The 13,631-nt window shown below is 38.3% G+C and overlaps 1 protein-coding gene across 2 annotated transcripts in view; it reads right to left on the minus strand.

Annotated features, from left to right (window-relative positions):
* The window catches only part of TMEM242 (transmembrane protein 242), a 33,669-nt gene extending 20,404 nt beyond the window's left edge, over positions 1-13,265 (minus strand). Inside the window, exons 1-3 of one of the 2 annotated variants that reach the window (XM_039358269.1) lie at positions 13,044-13,265; positions 9,959-10,059; positions 8,024-8,161 (exon numbers count right to left, since the gene is read on the minus strand). In XM_039358269.1, the coding sequence (XP_039214203.1) occupies positions 8,024-8,161; positions 9,959-10,059; positions 13,044-13,188 (384 nt within the window). In that variant the 5' untranslated portion in view covers positions 13,189-13,265. The remainder of the gene's footprint in view (positions 1-8,023; positions 8,162-9,958; positions 10,060-13,043) is intronic. The other variant, XM_039358268.1, reaches the window with a different exon arrangement.
* Positions 13,266-13,631: the final 366 nt, after the last annotated feature.

A 13,631-nucleotide genomic window follows, 5' to 3' on the forward strand; every position in this document is an offset into this window, starting at 1 on the left:
ATTCACAGCAGTTCTAAAGGTTAATGTATGTATACAAAACAAAGATGTTATGAATTTTGTCACAAAGACGATATATTATAAGGTCACAGAATCCTTCCCCATCCTGGCATGCACCCACCATCTGTTCATGTGCAGTCCTCATTATATATATATTTTTAAAGATCATAAATATTTTATGACTCATCCTTGCTATAAAATAAATGCCAGTATCTGCTTTGTGAAGGCACTACAAAACTGATTTATGAAGACTATCGTAATGAAAAGAGTCTTCATTACTTATTTCATGTTGTTTTCTAATTGCCATAGACCACTACAAATTATGAACGTTTTTTGTTTCTTCTTTTTTTATCTTTAACAAAAACATTAGCTAGGTGAGGCAGATTACAGAAATGTTTCTGCAGCTGGCAAATGTTACAACCGCAGCTTTAATTAAATACAAAGATACATTGCTTATTTCCTCTGGCTAAAAATAAATTAGGACAATTCTGCTGTAACTGCTGGAAAACTATTACACATTTCTATCAAGTGGTTCTTCTGTTGATATAATGTAGCTATTATCATTGTATGGCAACTCAATTAAAACTGGCACAAAGATTGCAACGATTATGCATGTTCCTTTCAAGTAACACATTTGCGAAAATCCTTGCAATTAGACTGCAGTTATTCCCCAAAAAAGGGGGGGGGGAATTCTTTGCTGACTTTAAGACATAAGAACTTTTGTACAATTCATCTTTCATAGTAAATTTGCAAACAAACTGACCCTGTTCTGAATAGTCAGGAAGGAAATGCTGACGCACAGCAGTTTTTACACTTTGGATTTGGTGAATACTTTATTCTGATTTTAGCAATACAGAATCTTGGCAGATTTTGAGACATGTTCTTGTCTTTTACAAACCAAAAACAAAAAAAACCTATGCTATGCTTTTCTAGAGTAGAAAAGCCGTAATGTATTTGCATCCTTTATTTTCTTCTTTTTCTCAATGTCGTCTGTTCCTATACACCACACTGTACTTTTGCCATACAACACAACATACAGGTAGTCCTCGACTTACAAGCATTCATTTAGTGACCATTCAAAGTTACAACCCTTCAAAAAAAAGTGACTTATGTCCATTTTACACACTTATAACCATTGCAACATCCCTGTGGTCATGTGATCAAATTCCGGACACTTGGGAACTGGCATATATTTGTGACGGTTGCAGAGTCCCAAGGTAGTATGATCTCCTTTTGTGACCCTCTTGACAAGCAAAGTCACTGGGAAAGCAAGATTCACTTAACAACTATGTTACTAACCTATTGAAACGATTCATTCAACAATTGTGGCAAGAAAGGTTACAAAATGAGGTAAAACTCAAAAACTGTCTTGCTTAACAATGGAAATGTTGGGGTCAATTGTAGTTGTACGTTGAGGACTACCTGTACCAGGTTAGAGAAAAACTATTTTCACCTAAGCCAGGGGTTCTCAACCTTGGCAACTTTAAGACTTGTGGACTTCAACGCCCAGAATTCCTCAGCCAGCAAAGCAAAGCTGGCTGAGGAATTCTGGGAATTGAAGTCCACAAGTCTTAAAGTTGCCAAGGTTGAGAACCCCTGATTCCTAAGCTAATCATTAAATAAACCAGGTAGACCAAGACAAAAAAAACATAAGCAGGAGACAGAAAGAATTATCAAATTTAAAAGCCAGTAAATTAAAGCAGTCTTGGAAAAGAATTGCTTTCAAGTGCCAGAAAAGAATGGTAGAAGAATACAGATTTGCTTCTCAAAGAGGGAATTCCATGTTTCAAGAAATGGAGCAGAGAAAGTTCTCAGCTACTTTGCATCAGATGTTCCTTAGCAAACAATATCATTGTGTACCTCTCATTAATGGATCGTTAAAGATAGGCAGATGTACACCATAGAAGTTAAGAACTCTAAGGAAAATCAACATCTTGTCATAAACAGAAGTAGCCAATATACACACTAAGGGAATCACATGATCTCAACATCTGGCTGCCAAAAAGAACTTGACGGAGATGGCATTCTTGACTAGCTAGTACTTCTGAGACATCTTCTGGGGTGGCACTGTGTTTAGTGAAGAAGCAATGGATATAGTAATGACCAAATCTAATCATAAAAGGATTAAGTAATTGCACTAGCAAAGTTGAGGAGAAGCAGTCTATACCCCGCATCACAATACTGGGTAGAAAAACTGAGTACATCAGCGATTCTCAACCTATGGGTCGCGACCCCATTTGGGGTTGATCGCCCATTTTTCGGGGGTCGCCAAAGGCGGTGATCCGCCATTTTCCGCGGTGCCGTGCACGCACGCCGCGCATGGGGGCAGCATCGTGCACGCGCGCCGCGCATGGGGGGAGCCCCCACGTGCGCGCGTCGCACATGGGGGCGCCGCCGCGCATGCGCACCGCGTGTGGGGGCGTCACACATGCGCATCGCACATGGGGCGGCGGCGCACATGCGCGCCACACGTGGGAGGCCCGCCCCCATGCACGCGGCCCGGCGCATGCGCAGAACGTTTGTGTGACGGGGGTCGCCGTCACACAAACGTTGAGAAGCACTGGAGTACATGGTCATTCCAGACTGTGAATTCAATCTGGCACAGAGAATCTATAATAGTTCTAGATTTACATCATAATCCTGGTCCAGATTTATTTTTAACCTATAGCATCTTCTTCTTTAGAACGTTTTCATCTTCTTTCATTTGAAACAGAAAATTGGTTAAACAGGTCTATGATTTCCCATTGTTTCAGCATCTGCTCCCAAGGCAATTTAGTATAAAGTGCACACTTTTAAAAGTTTTATATCTAGTTCATGTCCTGATTTATTAAAATTCTGAATATTTAAAATGCAACATCTTTTCAATTATGTTACCTTGTATGAGATGATAAAGAACAACAATGCATCAAAATCTAAAAGGAAAAAAAAAAATCTGTGAAGCTTCTCCTATTTCCTCTCCTGCCAGCAGATGTAGCTGTAGTGCAACGAGGTCTTTCTAATCTAAGGCATTTCCTTCAACTGCTTCCAAGATAAATTCCTGGAGCATTGCTTGTTTTTATTTTTCATTTTAATGAAAATCTTAATTTCCCTAGTAAGATTTATTTTATGAAAGGCTACTTAATGATAATGGACACAATGCTCCGTCTCTGAAGGTCCTAGACTATCTAAGTCAATCAGAACACCTACAGTTATCCTATCCATTCTAACATTTGTGCCAACAATGTTGATGACTAATGTCTTTAGGGGTTGGGCTGGGGACCATTCCAATTTTCTCTCTCATTACCTTTTGGTTTAAACAGCTGTTGTCATCATCATGACTCATAATGTAGCTACCGAATATGATTGCTAAATGTCTTCTGGTAGCCAAATTATTTTTTTCATAATCCTACCTCCATCTGACAGATGGTCAATTTAAAGAAACACCAGATTATTTTTTCTTATATACCTTACCAGGTATTGCTCCTTGTAAGACTCCTCTTCAGGTTCAGCTGGCGATAAGTGTATGTGATCTTTGTGCTGAAGTTATTTTCCCTGATCAGTTTAGAATAGTTTACACCTCAAAAATAAAATTTTGGAGCTTCTTGTTTTCTATTTCCTATATGACAGTGGTTCTCATCCTGTGGGTCGGGACTCCATTTGGGGTCAAACGACCATTTCACGGGGGTCGCCAAACAACGCAGTCCGCCATTTTTTCCCCCTTTTCCTTAGCTGTGCTACTCCCTTTTATTAGAGTCTAATTCTATTGGCTTTCAAAAGCCAATAGGAATTGTCCAGGCTGTCTCTGCCCTGGTGAGCCCGCCAAAAGTCCCATTCTGCAAACAGTGCTGCACCAGTTGAGTAGTCCTCGACTTACGACCGGTTGAGTAGTCCTCGACTTACAACTGGTTGGGGGTCGCGGCATTAAAAAGGTTGAAAACCACTGCTATACGAGAAGATGCATACTAGATGGAAGGCTGGACTCATATATGCTAAATGTTTGTCATCCATGATTAAACCACAATTGCTGTGTTTACCTAAGATACTAAATAAAAGCAAAATAAAACCTGCTATAGTTAAGCACTGTCAATCCAATCTAAGACAGGGGTTCTCAACCTTGGCAACTTTAAGACTTGCTGGCTGAGGAATTCTGGGAGTTGAAGTCCACAAGTCTTAAAGTTGCCAAGGTTGAGAACCCCTGATCTAAGATTACCTTCACATGCAGCCTTTGGACCATTCTTAGATGACATCACATCTCTGCAAGCCTACTTCATCATCCCCACTAGGCAGCTGAGATGACTGAAAGCCTCAGGAAGGTGATTTTTGGACTGGAATGCCATAGTCCTGCAGAGCCCAGGTTTCTAATGGTAAAATTCCTTCCCCAGCCTGCCTCCCAGGTTCTCCGCCTTGTCCCAATAAAACTTCATCTGTGCCACATCATCTTTTCAACTGAGTAGAGAAGCAGCTCTTACAGTATACACCCGATACACTGAGCCTCCAATCTTTCCTTAGATCAATGAACATGCATAACATGAACTATGGGTATAAAAAGTATGGGGCACCAAACACCAATTTCTGCTGGGGGAAATGCTGATCAGCTCCAGTGAATTCTAAGCATTTCAATTCAGCAGCAATGAGGATCCTGCTGAGGCAGTTAGGACCTTTTTTTTACGGCCTTGGGGAATGAAAACTGTACGTCAAGACAATCAAATTGCGTTTTCATCTCATGCAGCTAATGCAGCTTTAAAGCATCAGCTGTTTTTTTTTTAGAAATATATGCTGATGGCCCTGAGCAACAAAGCTTACCTCTTCCCCAGAGCATTATCACTTCCATAATTTTTACTACCTCAGAGAACAATACATCAGTTTAACAGATCCAAATTCTACTTATGCAATAAAAAGTGAACTTCCAACACCCCTAAAGCTCTTACTCGAGAAAATGCTTCTTTTTCTTTTCAGACCTGACTTTAAAAAGGAAGTATGGCAACACTTTTTTTAATGGCATTTTTTCTCACATCAAGATTTTTCTAAATAGCTAATCTATGGTGATGTAATCTGTTAATTGGCTCTTAATTTCTTCAGGGAGCACTGCCTATGTCTTTTGTATGATATTTCCGGTATGCAGTTGGGTCTGCTAGTTTGCCTATCCATTTGGGGCAAACAACATTTACTCCCAAAGCACCTGTAGCTAACCACCACAATCTATGTGTTAGGTGTAAAACCTTGCATGCAAACATCTTACTGGTTTTTTTCAGATTCACAGGAGAAATAAAACAAACACTATACTAATAACATAGCCATGTGAAGAGTTAAATACAGTACAATCTTCCAGGTGCTGCTCAACCACACTTTCCAGAAGCTCCATTCATTGTAATGATGGGATTTGCAATTCAGCAACATCTAAAGCACCACAGACTCTTCACCCTTAATCTGAGTTGTGCACAAATGGCTATGATTTGACGGTGGGGAACATCCTGCAGAAGTTTGTAAAAGTGGTGTACCCAGAATTTAAGGATAATTCTTTTTTTCTGTTCCTGAATCCTATCTGACTTTTTATTTTTTTCAATAACTTCACCTTTGCAATTATTTTACAATTTTACCTACACACACTCACATTCCCATATAGCAAGGACATTTCTAGGTGATGTTATTCTATTATTCTGTCAAGTATTATTTGGATGAACCAATTAAAAAAGTAAATGTACACATTTATTTCAGTTAAAAAATACAGAAGTAGCATGCCACTGTGGTTTTGGGGGATTCAAAAAACAATTCTCAGTCTATCGTCCAAGTAATATGTCCTACCCAGTTTCCTGAGATCAAAAGAAACTTTAATAAACCAATATCCTGCAGACAAAGTTATTTAATATGATTTTATAAAAATCAACATTATTACTAAAGTAGTCAAACCAGTCAGTGATAGTTTCAGACTCAACTGAAGTAAAAATATCTCTTTGTAACATGACTAAAAATCAGCAATATGGAGCTAAAAGAAATCCACTGGAGGTTATTTTTATCTTTCTTTGCCTTGCTTCAGATTGTTGTCACTATTCCAATATTTGAAAAATGTGGCAAAAATATTGCTCAAGATAAAAGAAGTGGACAGATTATGCTGTTCCCACATTTCAGAGTACCAGAGAAGAATTAAAGAATTTCAATATTGGGCAGAATATTGGCTCATTCGCATAGATTACAGAAAATCAGTGCTATCAGATTATACCATGTTCCTATATATCACTCAGTGTCAATGCTATGAGATGGAGGAGCATATAATTATTTAAAAAAATAAACCAAACTCTGCAAATAGATGTTTTTTATAAGAATACTTTTTTTATTTGCAAAATAGTAATCTGAATCTTGCAGCCGCTGTTATATTCCCCTGAGAACTACATAATTACTGCTAAATCTTTATAAGCAGTTACTAGATAAAATATTCTGTATTGCTAGCAACTCCCTCCATCTCCATGGGCTGCTACAAAATTTAAATTTCAGTTTGTTTATTTATTTATTTATTTATTTATTTATTTATTTATGAGACTTATATACTGCTTTAAGTGCAAGCACTCTCTAAGCGGTGTACACCAGTAAGCAATGTATATATATATTTACATTGCCCCCAACAATCTGTGTCCTCATTTTACCTACCCCGGAAGGATGGAAGGCTGAATCAACCTTGAGCCGGTGAGATTTGAACCGCTGACCTGCTGAACACAGTCAGCTAAAGTGGCCTGCAGTACTGCACTCTAACTGCACTCTAACTGCTGCGCCACCTCGGTTCTTGTTTTAAAAAAGAATATTGAACCATGTACTGATAATTACTGCTACCAGATCTACACAATCAAAGTGCAGATGGCCACTAGATGGTATCAATTTTCTAACTCTTTCTTGCCCTTTAGTGATCCAGATTTTTTATAGGCTCAGTTTGGTTGCCCTGATATAATAAAGATTACTAGTGTAGTAGTTCTACATACTGCACTGCAAGGGGATGAGGGTGGGGGAAGAACCTGAATAAACTGCCTTAAAAATGTATTATTTATGGAAACCTATCTCACTTAATAAATCTGTCTTTTTTACAGATTTCAACTTGAAGCTTTCTGTGAAACAAAGAGGCTACAAAATACAGGGTTATCTTTTTACAATATGTAAACTGTTCCCAGGCAAGCTTGCTTTGAAAAGCTGTGTCTAGTTATCCTTGTTTATCTTCTCCTATTAGCTGGTGAACAATTTAGGAAGTGACCAGCAAGAGTCAAGTTAACATGGTGTTTAAAATATGTTACTCCTAAACAAATCAGGAATTGTAAGCCAATTTTCTGATCGTTGGCCATTATAAGAAGGAAAATGCTAAACCACGATGGGCCTTGGCTTCATCCAGCAGGGGTATGCTTAACCACTTTTGCGGAGAAAGAGCAAAAGCCTTTTGTATGAATCAATTCTCATTACGTAAATATAAAGAACACATCATGCTAAACCATAGTTTGTTGAATAAATCGCTATTACTTGGATTCATACTTTGTAGTAAGTCATAAACATAAGTGGGGGGGAGTGTTGATTGGAGGAGGATATTTATCCTGGATATTTAAGCTTACTATATTGTAGGACTTTTGTTATTGTAACCCATCAGGAGTCTAGAAAGATCTGGGGCATACTAATTTCATAAATAAGCAAACAAATCATAATAGCTGTATTCACATATCTAACCTAGCCCTCCCAAACACCATAGTTTCCTGCAATGGACTCACCAAGTTGCAATTAAAACAAACAAATCTCAACTTTATACATATTTAACTATTTTTCCATATTTATCCTTTTTTAAAATCTAATTCATTCCTCCAGTTTTACAAGTTTCCTTCTTTGTGGGTGTCTACTGGTTCTTCATTTTATTGAGCAACCCAGGAGTGGGATTTATACAGTTCAGTATTCTCACTAATTTTCCCCTAAAAAAGATTCACACATACAAGGCTGCCTACATAAATAAAAATGTCTAAGTGCTCATTGAATTTATGGAATTTCTAAAGCACCAAAGCATGCAACATTAACTGAAGATACTTACATTGTGAACACCCAAAGCCTTCCAGATAGCAAAGCTGATCAATGCAACTCCACTCCAAGCATAGAGTGAACCCCATCCAAGGGCCCGTAAAGCAAGGGAAGAGCCACTTTCTGGCAAAGCTGCTGTGGCAATTACACCCTAGAATAATATATATTTTAAGTGATGGAAAACAGATTACTGTGTACTTATACAAATAAAAAGCACTGAAGAATTCATATAATGATAATATTAACTTTCCCTTATGAGTATGTAAAGGCTCTTAATTTCTCCACTAATGCCACTAAATATTATGGTTACAGGAGAGGAATATATGTATTTCTTCTTCTAAAATATCCTTTAAAGATTGGTTAATATACACATGGCAATTAAAGAATATTAACCTATCAACATCTCAGTCACCTAGGTCATGGTTGTCTCAAAGGTGCTTTTTCAAAAGGCAACTGGACTTTCTTTGTTTTTCTATGAAGACATTCGCTTCTCATCCAAGAATCTTCATCGGTTTTCACAACTGAAGCTTCTTAGATGAGAAGCGAAACATCTTCAAGGAAAAACAGAGTCCAGTTGCCTTTTGAAAAAGCACCTTTGAGATTATCAACATGTAAGTTTCCAATTTCTTTTACAGGACCGTTAATAAACTATATGTTCTAAAGACAGATAAAAATGGGCCAGCATTATTCATAAATGTATGGTCCATGAATGTTTTTATTCTCAGCAACTTTCTCAACAATTAAATAACTTTACCAGACCTTTAAGTAACTTAAAGAGAGTTATTAATGAGAGCCAACCTCCAAAGGTACTTTAGAGGTACAATTTGGAGAACTGGTCATAGTAACACAAATTACCAAACTAGATTACTGTTACAGTGTCTGATATTGATATTATTATTTTAAATGTTTATTTTATTATTTGTTGAATCTTTTCATAAATGGCCCTCTCCTCTGTAAAACAACCCCCAGCAATTGATTTTGTTATATATAGGATAAGAATTCAGAGATAATACATCGAAGAAATTTTTCAGTTTTTTTATCATAAGAGAGAGTTAAAATGAAACATAATATGGGAATTTCTGAAAAAATGAATGCCTCAGAAGAACGATAATGGAAAACTGCTGACTTGGGCTTATTAGCTCAGGAATGTCTGCTCATGAGAGAACTCCTTGAGGGAATAAAATACTCAGATAAGTGTGTCATTCATAGTAAAAAGCTGTCATATGATCTACACAAAAGCTATTTAGAACCTCAAGACAAGTGTTGAAAAAATGGCTGGAAAAAGACATTTTGGGCTTTTCCTTAGTGGTACAGAAAAGACTTCATTGATAAAAGGAGACACTATTTTAAGAGAGTTTTGGTCACATATGCTTGTTATTGTTTGCCTGTAGGGCTTTATTTTTTTTTTAAATCAACTCAGGGCACTTCTGTTCTTCACCACCTAGCAGAATACTTTTAATCTCTTATGTAGCTATTTTAGGCTACCAGTTTCATATGTCTAAGACAAGGGTCTTCAAAGTTGGCCTTTTTGTGACTTGTGGACTTCAACTCCCAGAATTCCTCAGCCAGGCATGCTGACTGAGGAATTCTGGGAGTTGAAGTCCACAAGTCATAAAAGGGCCAAGTTTGAAGACCCCTGGTCTAAGAGAACTACAGGTAGTCCTCAACTTACAACAGTTCAAAGTTACAATGGCACTGAAAAGTGACTTATGACCATTTTTCACATTTAGGACCTTTGCAGCATCCCCATGGTCATGTGATCCTTTTTAACTATATTTTTTTGTGATTTTTTTTTCTCCAAAAAGCTGTTCTCTTAGCAGGCACCTATAGTATTATATCCTATAATATATCATCTTGTATGATATATCTATATTGCTCCACAATTATTATTTCATTCTGACACACTTTTGAACTATCAGAATTGCACAAGAAGTTCAAATAAACTAACCTTATTGAACCAATTGGGACTTTTCTTCTTCGTCACAGCCAGTGTCATACCAAAACCTGCTAGCATTCCTGCAGTAGCGATGGTAGCAAGAAAAACACCACCTGCCAACAGATAGAAAGCAAGGAAAGATTAACTTATCAGATCCAGTTTATAGTATCATGAAAAATGGAGATCCATAAATCTCTTTTTGAAGCAAAAGCCTTTGAGTGCTGTCTAGAAGAAAAACTACCAATCTCACAATTGTCAAAATATGCATGCAATCACTTATTTATTATAAATACACAGGTTAAAACCAATAGAACAAAAGGAGATATAGCAATTGGAATTGTTATTCCAACTGGCAGGAATAGCCAACACGCCAGAAGATAGGCTTAAGATACAGAAGAATCTTGAGAGACTTGAATATTGGCCCCATCTAACAAAATGAAATTCAATGGTGAGAAAAATAAGGTACTACATTTAGGCAAGAAAAACCAAATGCACAGGTATAGTATAGTGATACTAGGCTCAATAGTAGTAATTGTGGGAGGTATCTTGGAGTCCTAGTCCTAGAGAACATTCACTTACATAGGAGCCAGCAGTGTGTTGCAGCTGCCAAAAAAGCCAATGCAGTCCTAGGCTGCATTAACAAAGAAATAGAATCAAGATCATGTGAAATGTTAATACCACGTTACAACGCCTTGGTAAAGCCACACTTGGAATGCTGCATCCAGTTTTGGTCATCACAATGTAAAAAAGATGCTGAGACTCTAGAAAGAGTACAGAGAAGAGCAACAGAGATGATTAGGGGACTGGAAGCTAAAACATATAAAGAATGGTTTCTGGAATTGTGCATGTCTAACTTAATGAAAAGAAGAAACAGGGGTGACATGACAGCAGTATTTCAATGTCTGAGGGGCTGCCACAAAGGAGAGGGGGTCAAATTATTCTCCAAGCACCAGAGGATAAGACAAGAAACAATGGTTGGAAACTGACCAAAGAGAGAAACAACCTAGAATTAAAGAGAAACTTTCCAACAGTGAGAAAAATTAACCAGTAGAACAGCTTGCCTTCAGAAATCATGGGCACTCTATCACTGGAGGTTTTTAAGAAGAGACTAGACAGTCTCTTGTCTGAAATGGTATAGGTTCTCCTGCTTGAGCGGGGGGGCTGGACTAGAAGACCTCCAAGGTCCCTTCCAGGTCTATTCTAATTCTCCAAAGCACCTAAAGGCAAGACAAGAAGCAATGGATAGAAACTAATCAAGGAGAGAAGCAACCTATACTAAGGGCAAATTTCCTGACAGTTAGAACAACTGTCAGTGGAACGACTTGCCTCCAGAAGTGGTAGATGCTCCATCACTGGAAGTTTTTAAGAAGAGAATGGGCAACCATTTGTCTGACATCATATAGGGTTTCCTGCCTGAGCAGAGGGTTGGACTAGAAGATTTCCAAGATCCCTTCCAGCTCTGTTATTCTGTTAATTAGCACAAAGTGGCTTTTAAAATCTCCAGATTATTGGGGAGATTATGTAAAGTGGCTGTCCCAAATATGTTCATGGTACAAATTCTGAGTGCAGAAGTGTGAATGTGGAATGTGTCTGGCTTTCTACACCTATCAATAAACAAAACAACTTATCTCTGGGAGAAAGAATAGTAAGAAGTACAATTAAATAATAACCTAGCACCTAGTGGTTTGGGTGCCATTACTACACACTACTACCACTAGTTTCTTTCTCTGAAGGAAAAACCATCAGAGAAAACCATCTTTTTCAATCCATAAAACTGTCCCATTGAGCAGCTGAGACTACCATTTGAATGTCTTTATATCAGAAGAATTAGTGTTATACATTATTTGGGGATCTTTCTTATTTTATGAGATCAGCCTTTCTTTAGAAAAGAGGTACGGTGTATGTTGATCTCATTAGTTCACCCATGAAAGTGTATTACTGCACAATCAACAATTTGCCTGTGATTAAAGACAGTCATCCAAGGGAAAAATCCACTCAACTTTCTACTGTGCCTGCATCTGGATTGTAAAAGACATTGCCAGTATTTGCATGTCCATAAAATGGTTGCACACAAAACAAAATCTCTATACAAAATTCATCAATCAAAGAAAGAGTTCCATCGTATCTTTCAAAATGAAGATCAGGTTTTTATTTTTAATTTTACTTCTGTCTCTATTTTTCACACTGTCTACCTAATTATTGTTTGTTTATTTTGGTCAATTAAGCCAACAGAGATTTATCTAGCTCTAAGCTTCCTGAAGAAGAAAGTTTGCCCTTCAGAATTCAATAAAGTGACCCGTGTTCTAATAATATTCATATGTAGGAATAAATCAATGTCCAATTAAATTAGATGCACTGTTTTTTGTGGATGAAAATTTTTCATTAATAAAGCAAACATTACAACACAACTCTAATCAAGACCCATGATTTAACGATCTAAAATAAGTTTGCAAACTATTCAAGCATTCACATCTTCTCCAGCTATTTCTTAAGAATAAAAGGTAAACTGAAGCTTGATACCTTTCCCTCAATTTTCATAATCGCTGGAACCAAAAGAGGAAGTTTCAAAAATTAAAATATTATATACCTGGAGGGCACCAGATTCAGGGAGCCTGGTAAAATAGCTGAACTGTTAAATCCACCTATAGCAATCAAAGCTGAAATAATTTCAGTTCCAGCACACACACAAACACACACTTTTTTCTCTCCCTTTCCTTCTCCGTCCCATTAAGATGAACTTTACACTATCAAAAGCAGTAGACATCCCATGGTCTCCTGATAACGCCTGGGTAGGACGTCTGAGTTTCTTAGGAATCGGGTTCTTACTGAAACAGATTTTAATGGAAAGAAATCAGGTTTCGTGTGAGATGTGGTTGAATCCCTGAAACACGTGCAGCAATGAAGTAGCGGGACGCTCGCTGTGCAAAAACGGCTCCTTGAGGATACCTCAGAAGGACTTTGCCTAATTCCCGACCGCTCCAGAAGTTAAGAGCTGGTTTTCAAAAACTCAGGAAGACCCCCTTTCAATTCGGCAACATCGCGTCCCCAGAATTGCCCCCCTTTTTCATTTATTCATAACTTAGCCGCTGACAGCGACCTTTGATTGCGAAACGTCGCTGTCGCTGCTCGTCCTCTGTCCGGGTCTTGTCGAGATCAGAGGTCGCCGAAGCCTGAAGCGTTCGCGTATCGGCTACTCCGAAATGGGGACCCCGTGTATCTGCTTCTGGAGCAAGCGGCCCCATATTCGGAGGAACTCCAGAGCCTGGGAGGGAACTATCCGAGCCTCCCCTCCACAGCTACCCGGATGGAGATGCGGCTGGAGGCGGACTCGCGCTTTTATGCTGCCGGGATCAACGGCGGAAACAATGAGAGCGATTGCAGCACCTCCGCGATGTGGGACTGCTTTTGCCGTGCGGAAGCTTTGCCTGTGATTTGTTAGGTTCTGCGTTGGCGGAAGGGTAGAGAATAAATTCCAGTGGGATTAAGAGGGCCCTACTCCAAGTGTAAGTGGTGTAGGTTAAGACATTCCTGAAAGTAGTAAGCTTTAGATCAGTGTTTCTCAACCTTGACAATTTTAAGGCATGTGGACTTCAACTCCCAGAATTCCACAGCCAGCATTGCTGGATGTGAAATTCTGGGAGTTGAAGTCCACATGCCTTAAAATTGTCAAGGTTGAGAAACACTG

This window comes from Crotalus tigris, unplaced genomic scaffold (assembly GCF_016545835.1).
Source record: "Crotalus tigris isolate CLP2741 ecotype Arizona unplaced genomic scaffold, ASM1654583v1 scf7180000019007.31208882:3723066, whole genome shotgun sequence".
In the NCBI taxonomy this organism is placed as follows: domain Eukaryota; kingdom Metazoa; phylum Chordata; class Lepidosauria; order Squamata; family Viperidae; genus Crotalus; species Crotalus tigris.